Here is an 11352-nt window from a genome sequence, read left to right on the forward strand (position 1 = left end):
TAATATATTTTTTTAATTTTTTTTTGAGTTTATTTTTTTTAAATAATTTTATTTTTCTATTCATTATTTATATATTAAAAATTTGATGAAAGAAAAAAATAATAAAATTTTAAAAAAATGTGGTGTGTGGAGAATGAAAAGTTGCGTAGATTTTTTCTTTTGAGTGATCCAAATAGTGGACTAATGGCAATTCTTTTTCGAGGTAATCACGGATGGACGAAAGGACCGGTTCACTTTTAGTGAATCCGGTCTGCCACATGGGCTGACCCGTGGAAGCATCCAAGTCAGAGATGATTCCTGGAGCAGTCATGACCCGTGGAAGCATTCTGGGAGCATGAGGAACATCCAATAGGTCTGCATAGGCCAAGTCTAAGAAATTGGCACGACATGATCTTAATGCCATTAATGACAAGTGAGAATTATTTCCACCCAATCATACAGAGGAACACTTCCTAACAGAATCTTTTCCGGCTGAGCTATCCAAAAAGCTAGAGAAATAAAATGGATTACTAACATGTACATACGAAGTCAAATTAAAGAAACTCTTGTAGGAACACATCAAATCTCCAGCTAAACCAAATTAGTCGAACTTCATATAAAGTCGTTATATTCATCGCAGTATGAATTTCAAGTATATATCGGTATATACACAAGGAACTCAGGGATCATGCTACCAACGCCCCTTGTCTACATACAACACCATATCTCCACAAACTACACAATAGCCTATCCAGGAGGGCCAAAATTACAACACACCATTTCCAGAACACATAAACTGGATACCCACGAAGCCCCTTCTTTCTGTGTTTGTTTGGCTGCATCTTTAGCAGACATTCCCTATGACAATGCATCAACTAAAGCAGCCTCAATTGCAGAATGCCTCTCCAGCTCTGATGTTGAAGTACAACTTCACATCCTCCTTCACATGAGCAACTCTGATGTTGGGTACAAGGACTACCCCGACACATACATTCGCTCCCGCTCTATCTCCCTCCACCAATATCATCAGCAGCCTGAGCCCCAAAACCCTCCTTCCTTCCACTTCAACCATGGCTTTGACGTCTTCTATTTCTCTCCGGCATTTCTTTTCCTCCGCCACCACTGATCTGAACGACCACGTACGAGTCCTAACATTTCTCTTTACACTTGTTCTATATTATTCTATTCACCCCCGCTTTCTTATTTTATTTGGTTTGGTAGGGGGATCAACAGCGTTTGCGCCTTATGATTCCGATCGTTTACCCTTATTTTCCTTTGATGATAAGAATGTATGCTCCATTTGGTCAATGAGATTGGGAAAGCAGAGAAATTAATATTTTTTACAAACGACTGTACATTGTAGCATCCTTACTTAATTGAAGCGATATGTCCATTTTATATAAAGATTGAGCTTCATTTTTTATGTTTTGGGAACTTATGCAACACATGACTGGCAATTTTAACTACTTTTTTCTTAAATTTATAGATCCATCCGCTTTCCTTGATAAGCGTCGGATTTTAGGGTTAAGTCCTACTCGATCTTGTCAATAAATCCTCCGGGTTAACGTTCTGTTTGGTTGAGGAGAAAATGTGGAGCAAAATATTGGCGGAACTCAGGTTTTATTGTTTTCATTTTAAAAGTGGAAGAAGTGTGAATACGAAATCATTTGAAGTCGGATTTCTTTTCGTTAAAAACTAGAAACATGGGAAGAATGCTATTTATTAGTATTTTCTGTTTAATTTTAATCATTTTTTTAAAACTGGATCATCCAACTGAAGGTTTTGGGTGATTTGATTCAAATTCTGGTTGGTGTTTTCTCAGAGCTTAATCTCACGGAACTTGTTGAAGAACTTTTCGCTCAATAGACCAACTTTGAAAGAAAGCCAGTTGTTTAGGAGGTCGTTCAAATTGACTTGTTCAATAGACAGAGAAATGGATGTTAGCACATCGGCTTTGATTGATGGTGTAGCAGAGTGCCTAAATGGTATTTTCATATTGATGCTGTCTAAATATACGGAATGTTGATTCTATCAAGTATATGGTTTTCACCTTATTTGTAGTTATTTTGTTTTGTTGCATAAACGCAGGTGGAGCCAAGAATTTCAACCATGGTGCTGAATTTTGAGAATAAGTTTGATCCTTATGAAGCGATCAGTACACCACCTTACCAAACTGCTACTTTTAAGCAGGTGATCTGGAGAAATTCACTCTAAATTTCGTGAACTTGTTTGTTTATAGTATTTAGGAGATAGGGACATGAGTTTTATTCATCAAGAAGTTTCATGCATCATATGACTCTAATCATGCAACTTAAGTCTACTCATAGAAAAAACATTGTGCAACTTAAGTCATTTTTTTTATTTATAAAATAAAAACTATTGGACTGGATCCTTTAGTTGTTATGCATTACTTGGGTAAATATGACTTGTGAATTATTTTGGACTATGAAAGTATTCAACCTCTTGAGTAATGTTTTTGCCGTTAGCGCATGAAGGAAGCAAAAGCTAGGAAATGCCTCGTTTGTTTTCGCAGATGAGATGAGATAAATTGAGATTAAAGTTAAAAAATTAAATAAAATATTGTTATAATATTTTTTTTTTAATATTATGTTTTGGGATTTGAAAAAGTTGAATTGTTTCTTTATTTTGTGTGAGAATTTGAAAAAATTGTAATTATTAAATGAGATGAGATGAGTTGAGATGAACTGTGAAAACAAATGAGGCCTTAATTTGTTTCACTCAGGGAAAAGGATAAGTGGTGATGTCAAGAAGTAGATAGAGGAAGGTCATGATGACCATGGACTTGTCCAATTTGGGCTATCTCCTCAATAATTATACTTTGTGCACTTTTTTTTATTGGTATCTAATGTGTGCCCTTGAAGTTGTAGTTTAGTTCATCTTGAAGGAGATCATCTTTCCCCTTGTCATTTAATTCGGTCTTTCAATAAGCTTCAATTTTTAAAGGGGGGAGGAGAGGTTGATGTGCACGATGTTCTCAAAAGTTACTGTTGATGTCGTGTATCGCACACCCTTGGATCAAGCTCCAACAACTCAGGTCTTCACAATGGGCCCTGCAAAGAGAAGAACGTGTGCGGCTTTGAGATGGTGGCCTAGGGGCCGGGGAGCCTCCGATGCCAAAGTCAGTAAGTGTTCTTGGAGTGTAGTAAATAAGTAAGAAAGTCTAGGGATCAAAGAGAGTTTCCTCGTACTTGGGATCAGCTATTTATACTATTAGTTCGAAGAGTAGATCATGCCTGTCACCATAAGGTCTAGAGTCCTCATACTGTTCATTTTGTCAGAACCTTTAAATGCGACGTGGTTCTACGACGGTCCCATTAATGTGGCGTGGCTCTGCGATGGTGTCATTAATGTGACGTGCCGTTCGGGCGGCAGAGCCATTAAATGAGGCGTGGTTCTCCAATCTTCTCCTCTCGGTCTGCCCTTCCCTTGGTCCATTCGTGCTTTCCTTATCAATAGATCGACGATCCTCCGCATGTTGCGCCTGCTGTGTGGGCGGGCACTTGATGACTGGACATGATCCGAGGGACCTTAGATCAATGAGCCCCGACGAGTCTCATCCTCTGTTGCACCATCCCTCCCACATGGTTGGGCTTCCTTGGCCTTGGGGAAAAATCCCCTTACAATTACTTTTAATTGTTCCTCTTTTCAATCTATGTCACATGTCACATTACCCATCACTCCATTGCCAATACCTTTAAGCTCTCCTTTTGTTGCTAGCCTGCTACTTCTCTTTATCCAAGACCCATCATGTTGTCAAAGTTCACTTTGATAGTTCTTAAGAATTTTGTGGATTCTTAATGCAACTATTGTCAAACCTTTCCCAAATTTTAAAGGTCTCATCCCCCCTTTGGACTAGATGGCATAAGGACTGGTCTCCAAATGGGAGAACCACGTTCGAACCCCCTACCCCCTATATATATATATATAAAGAGTAGCTCTACATGTGCTAAATGTACTACCCCTTTAACATTTGATAAAGTCATAAAAAATTTTTAAAGATCTCATCCGTCCTCTGTTAACTAGAGATGAAGAAGTTTAAATCAGTAAACATTACTGTATTCTCTTCAGATGGACTCAACAATGAGTGGTGTTGTATTATAATTGTATTCTCTTTTTCGTGACTTCCTTGTATGTCTAAACTAGCATGCATAGGCGTCGCTCTTGTATATGTCCCGTATACTCGGGCCTTTGTCTATTTTATGCTCAATAAAATTTTGTTTATCAATAAAAAAAGGTTAACACTCATCAATAACTTCCATTATCTCATAGCGTGCTAAGTGAGCATCACCCCTATGCATTTATCAATGTTTTGCGGTGTCTTGATTGCCTAACATACTCAATATATTTGTTACTTGAATTGTGTCTTCAATACTCTGTTATGCAGCTGTCAGCAACCGAAAATGGCCCCTATGATTATACCAGGAGTGGAAATCCTACACGGGATGCTTTAGAAAGGTGAGACTTTTGCTTGGTGTACAAATATAGTTGAATCAGCTTTGTCAATCTTTAAAATAACTATTCTGTTCTTTTCTCTGTTTCTCTCTCTCTGATGAACTTTATGTGCTGTATTCTTAGCCTCCTGGCAAAGCTTGATGAAGCAGATCGAGCATTTTGCTTCACTAGTGGAATGGCTGCTTTGGCTGCTGTTTCTCGTCTTGTTGGAACTGGTGCTTCTCAACATCATTAATTTATTATGTTTCGTGAAGTTAATATAAGCAGCACTCCCTGTTTTGTTTTTTATAAGCAACATTCCTTATGCATGAATTGGACTCTCAAATGATTATTCAATGCTATCATATTAGCTGGACTGGTGTCCTTTAGAGTTATAGTTGCCATGCACCGTGCAGATCTTGTTTATGAAAGTCCTATTTGCACTGGCTTGATGAAAAAAAAAAAAATAGCCACTCCTCTGTTTGCTGCTGAGTGCAAATTGTTCAAACTGTTTGAAATTTATCATTTTATATATTTCTAACAGTGTCATTTTAGGTGAGGAAATTGTTGCTGGAGATGACCTGTATGGTGGTTCTGATCGGTTGCTGTCAAAAGTAATTCCAAAAAATGGAATAGTAGTGAAGTTAGTATTTCTTTCTCTTTCTCCTTTGTTCACATTGACTCAACTACATGTAATATTTAACTCTAAACTCCTTACAATATACAGGCGAGTAAATACAAGTGATTTGGATGAGGTTGCATCTGCCATTGGATGGCAAACAAAGCTTGTCTGGCTGGAGAGTCCAACCAACCCTCGGCAACAAATATCTGATATTAGAGTATGATGTCTTGTTCTAAAATGGTGAAATCAGGTTATCAACTACTATATTTGGTTCATTGTTGCTGCGGCGTGCTCATAAGAAATGAAGAAAAATATACTATCTGGCTGTTCATCTGCTGAGATATGATGCATAATAGCTTGTGTTATGTGAAACTAAGTGGCCTTCTGGGTAATACTGCTTGAGAGGGTGGTCAAGACACTGTGGGATTATTTGGTGGAAATAATCTTTGGATGGAGTCTTTGCTACACAGTTACTGCTATTGACCCGTTATGATACTGCGATTGACCCATTATGATAAGACTAAGTTATGTGAAAACTAAGTGCCTTCCGGGTAATACTGCTTGAGAGGGTGGTCAAGATACTAAGATACTAAGGGACTATATGGTGGAAATCATCTATGGATGGAGTCTTTGCTACAGAGTTACCGCTATTGACCTGTTATGAGAAGAGTAAGGATGCACGATGCATTCATTCTTCCTAGCTTGAGTTTCTCCAAGCTCTTGAGGGATTCCATGTTTGTGGATTTAACCTCTAGGGGTTGGCTCAAGTGGTAAAGGCCTTGGGCTTGGGGGTATGCTCCCCCAGGTTTAAGATTCAAATCCCCTTGGGTGCAAACAATCTCTAGGGGTCATCGGACTGGGGGATTTCCCTTATTATTTATCTGAGGTAAACTTGCGGGAAACACCTTGCCGAGGGCCTGTGCACCCCCGGGATTAATCAAGACACTGTTCCTGGACACCTGGTGCCAATAAAAACAAAAAACAAAATATAAGCATTATGTTTGTTGTAAGTTCACCCCAAAAATTTTGAACTGGTACTCAAATTTTAAGATATAAACTGAAGTATTCATGCAAGACAGGATTAATTATTTTGGGATATCTAAAAAGTCATTCAGACTGAATTTTGTGGTGATGAAATATAAATTGTATCTCTGAATTAGTTATTCCATGTCGTGCAATTCGGTTTTATAGTTGTGTCATTATATTTCCACATTTTGAGGCTAGAATCTAAGAATTCAGAATCAAGGTTTGAAAGGTAAGGAATGTTGCAGATGGTGGACACTAGATGCATCTGTGTCATTTTATTTTGTTGGATAATAAGCACAGCTTGTTTATCATCTAACAAAATAACGATTACTGTTGATTTATTGATGATATAAATAGGCATTGCCCAAGTACACGGGACATATACAAAAGCGACACCTAGGCATGAGGTCCAGCGATACAACAAAATCTCCTATTAATAAAGCTATAATCAAAGGCACCCCTAGAGGCAAAGTTTTTTGTATGGATGGCTTCTGTGGGGAAGATCCTCACTCTAGATTATCTAAGGAAACGTCGTATCATAGTCTAGATTGGTGTTGTATGTGTAAAAAGAGTGGAGAGTCGGTTGACCATTTACTACTTCATTATGAGATTGCCAGAACATTTTGGAATGAAGTTTTTGCTCGGGTGGGATTAGCTTGGGTGATGCCGAGATGGGTAGTGGACCTTCTAGCTTCTTGGAAAACCATTCAGGGTAACTCTTAGAACGTCTCTATTTGGAAAATAATTCCAATATGTTTATGGTAGTGTATTTGGAGGGAGAGGAACGAAAGAAGTTTTGAATATCAAATGCGGTAAACGGAAGAGCTTAGAAGTCTATTTTTCAATACTTTATTCCATTGGTAGATTGTAATTGGTTTTCATGGCTTATCATTGCATGAATCCCTTGTATCATGTGGAATATGATCCCGATCTGTATTATGTGGTGTATATGGCAAGAGTGCAATGATCGGACTTTCGAAAACAAAGAGCGGTCTTCAGAGGAACTTAAAACGTTTTTTTTCCTTACTTTATTTCTATGGGCCATTGCTTTAGATTTTAATGGCCTGACTTTTCATGACTTTCTAGTTTCTCTTACTTCGACCTAGATCTTGTATACCATCTTGTATACTTGGGCTGTGCCTATCTTTATTAATATATCTTTGATTACTTATCAAAAAAAAAAAAGCACACCTAGCCGTTGCTCTTGTATATGTTCCATATACTTGGGCTTTTGCCTATGCTCTTGATCAATAAAATCTTGTTTACTGATCAAAAAAAATAAAGCTATAATCAAAATAAGTGACTTTTTCTTTTTGTCTTTGGTATATTCATCCCTTTTCAGAAAATAGCAGAGATGACTCATAAATATGGTGCTCTTCTGTTTGTGGATAATAGTATAATGTCCCCAATATTGTCACAACCCTTGACACTTGGAGCAGGTTAGCAATATGTTATAGATGTAAATTTGGTGTTTGCCAATTCCAGTATTTCTTTGTTATAATCTCGGTCCTTCTCTTCCTAGACATCGTTATGCACTCAGCTACAAAATTTATTGCTGGACATAGTGATCCCATGGCTGGCGTGCTTGCTGTGAGAGGGGAAAGGTTGTGTCTCTTGCTCCATTCTTTCATATGGAATATATAAGATTACTTTTTTTTTTTAGTACTTTCAAAGTTCCATCTCTCATTCAATATTTGAAAACTTTGAACCCATTTGGAAACAAGTGTTGACCTTGTTGCTGACTAAAATAGCATGCTTTGATGCATTTACTGGACTGAAAACCTTAAGAGGATAATCTTATAGGTCAAAATTTGTAGAAGCTCTTCATGATGTTGGTTTGATGCAAGTTCCATATGGTTGTTTGACTTCTCTATGAATAGTATTGTCTAACATCGGACACACTTTTTTGCTTGTATATTGTTTGGTTGGTATTTTTCTAGATTCCTGTCTGTAGTCGTATATATGATTACGTAATCTGTATGTGACTGTTTGTGGTCCTATTTAAGCTTGTGTTACACATGCACACGTGCGTGTGTGTAATTTTTTAACTGAGGATTAGCAATTCAAACCACAAGGGGCAAACTGTATACGATATGAGAATTGAGGGTGATTTGCCTTCTTAATTTGCAAGTTTGACAGTAAGAAATGTACAGTCAGGGTGTATTGCAAAATATTGACATCACAAGCTAACGCCCCCTTCCCTTGGAAGAATATTTGGAGGTCTCATGTACCTTCTAGAGTAGCTTTCTTTGTATGGACTGCTGCTCTTGGGAAGATTTTAACTACGGACAATTTGAGGAAGAGGGGATGCGTTGTGATGAATTGGTGCTATATGTGTAAAAAGAATGAAGAATCAGTAGATCATTCTTATTGTACTGTGAGGTGGCAAGGGTGCTGTGGGATGAGATCTTTAGAAGGGTTGATATTGCTTTGGGTAATGCCATCGAGGGTGGTGGATTTATTGGGCTGTTGGAAAATGATTCAAGGCTGTTCCCAAGTGGCGGCAGTGTGGAAGATGATCCCATTGTGCATCATGTGGTGTATTTGGTCGGAAAAGAATGAGCGTTGTTTTGAAGACAAGGAGCGCACAATGGCGGAGCTGCAGAATTTCTTTGTACACACTTCAATGCTTTGGTTTTCAGCTATTGTACTAAATGGGAACAATGTGCATGACTTTTTGTCTTTAATTTACCGTTAATAGAATGTATTTAGGTGTTCTTTTGTATACCTCCTGTGTACATGGACTATGCCTATTTCATTCTTATTTATAAAATTTATCTATTACTTATCAAAAAAAAAAAAAAAATGCAAGTTTGACAATTTAGTGGGAGCAAGTGGTACATTCCATCCCCAAATAGCTTATTACAGTATTAAAAACTTGGAATTATTAATAGTTCATTATACTACCTGCTTCTTAAATTATTAAGAACTGTACATTTATTTTTTGCATATGTTAGCACTGGTGCATTCTGGAGTTGTGATGTACTCTAGGTTTAAATTGTAATTCGCCATTCACATGCTCTGGCTCCAGCTGTCACACATGCTCTATGCTCTAGTATCCGGTGACCTTGTTTTCAACCTGAGAAATCAGTTGGATCTTCTAATTTTTCCACATCTGTCATATTTTTCTTGTTATGAATTTATTTCTTATTGCATCTCATTCTGTAATTTCACCCACTGTTCTCATATTTTCCAGCTTGGCGAAAGACTTGTATTTCCTACAAAATGCAGAAGGCTCTGGGCTAGCTCCATTTGGCTGTTGGATCTGCTTATGAGGAATTAAGGCAATGGCTTTACGAGTTCAGAAGCAACAGGTGCTTCTTCAAACCTTCTTTAATTACCTTCATATTTTTCTTTCTATAGACATCCAATGATATTGACATTTCATTTCATTTCATTTTTCTTGTGTTAATTGGGGTTTGGACATAATCTTTATTGACTTGAAATCAGGATATGACCAGAATAGGGACTCAGTATTCCTTGAGTAAATTGTTTTTCCTATTGATTTGTTTGTTGCCACATTGGAATAAACCCTAGAATTAGTTAATTTTGTCATATATTACCTCTGTCCCATATTGTTTGTCGAATTTTCCAAATTTACCCGCAAATAAAAAAAGTTGATGAATACTTGATCATCTCAAATTCTCAATACAATTTTCCAAATTAATTGTTAAAAGAATAAGGATGTATGGGGGAATGGTTTCTATTTGCATTTCAAGATTTCATTTGTGTTCATGTTGGTGATTTGTAATGTGAAATGGAAAAATTTTAGAGTTTTATGCTATAATTTTTAGACCTGAACAAACAGTACGAGGCAACAAAAGTTGCAAATATGGACAAACATTATGGGACCGAGGGAATATGTGGCAACAAATATAGAATTTATAAAATGCTATATTAATTCCAAATGCTAAATTTTATGCTAATCGTTCTTGAAGAGCAAATGGTTTCTTTTAGTGCTGCCTTTCATCTTCTTCTTCTCTGTGTTTTCTTACTCTAAAGAGATGTTTTCACATCTTAGGCAGGAGAATGCACAGAAGATTGCTGAATTTCTTTCATCCCATCATCAAGTGAAGAAAGTTTACTATACTGGTCTTCCTAATCATCCTGGACATGATTTACATTATTCCCAGGTACTGTCATCAGACGGACTTATAGATTGATGCTGCAATACACAATATAACTATGGCAAACATTTATATGTTAACCCATTCACCAGTCAATCTGAGATATTACACTCCTTTAAATCTCCGACATCCTTGTCAAGCCGTTCTGTTATAGGTGTAACACAGGCTCAGTCCACACTTGCTATAATGGTTCTGATACTATTTATAACAATGCAATGAAAGCTCAAGTCACGTATGGACAGTATTAGTTAATGTTGCAAGTGGAGCTCGATGGAATCATAATAAATCATAAGAGCTCATTTCCAGGCAATGTAGAATCTCATTCAACACTCTCTAAGGCTCACTCAAACCAGAATGTTATACATAATGTTGATAGGTTGTATATCTCATGCAAAACATGTTTCACTGTATGTATGAATATACTCTGACTTTTTAAGATATCTGGTTGTAAACTCGTCAAGAAAATATATTGTAGAGGAACACTTTTGGGTGGAAATCATTGTAGGTTTACTTTTTTACCAACTGTGGAGTTTATTAGAAGATGGTTTTGTAAGTGTTTGTGTTTTACATTGGTAGGGAGCTCATTTCCTGCCTCATGTCCCACGCAAGCAGAAGATCTGGTCAGAACATCAGTGGGGATCGAGGATGTGAATGATTTAGGGCTCGTTTGTTTTCAGAGATGAGATGAGATGAGTTGAGATTAAAGTTAAAAAGTTGAATAAAATATTGTTAGAATATATTTTTTAATATTATTGTTGTTTTGGAATTTGAAAAAGTTGAATTGTTTATTTTATTTTGTATGAGGATTTGGAAAAGTTGTAATGATGAGGTGAGGTGAGGTGAGATGAGATGTTTTTGAAAAACAAACAAGGCCTTAATTGCTGATTTTAGACCACATGGACCTCAGTAGGCGCCCGCAGTAACCTGAAACGGCTTCAGATTATTTACATACATATAGATAATATGGCTAAAAGTGCGTAGGAATGAATGATCCAATTGCGGAGCGAGCTTCGTAGGATTGATTTAGTTTGTACAATTTTGAAGGGCTTGATTAGAATATATCTAATTTTTCTTTTGTGGCCCAAAGCAGGCTGTCCTTTCTTGCAAGGTCCACGTCGTCCTTTCTTGGAAGGAGTTTTTGATCTT

At 37.1% G+C, this 11352-nt stretch overlaps 1 protein-coding gene across 1 annotated transcript; it reads left to right on the forward strand.

Moving 5' to 3' along the window:
• The first annotated feature begins 629 nt into the window (after positions 1–629).
• On the forward strand, positions 630–10861 carry LOC109011598 (cystathionine beta-lyase, chloroplastic-like). The gene is made up of 12 exons (XM_035688345.1): positions 630–1118; positions 1802–1964; positions 2060–2169; positions 4385–4455; positions 4576–4667; positions 4987–5074; positions 5159–5270; positions 7422–7518; positions 7602–7683; positions 9276–9393; positions 10101–10212; positions 10783–10861. Exons 1-10 carry the CDS (start codon positions 939–941, stop codon positions 9352–9354), a joined length of 1074 nt encoding a protein of 357 aa, XP_035544238.1. The 5' UTR covers positions 630–938; the 3' UTR covers positions 9355–9393; positions 10101–10212; positions 10783–10861.
• Positions 10862–11352: the final 491 nt, after the last annotated feature.

The sequence above is a fragment of the Juglans regia genome, chromosome 3 (assembly GCF_001411555.2).
Source record: "Juglans regia cultivar Chandler chromosome 3, Walnut 2.0, whole genome shotgun sequence".
NCBI lineage: Eukaryota > Viridiplantae > Streptophyta > Magnoliopsida > Fagales > Juglandaceae > Juglans > Juglans regia.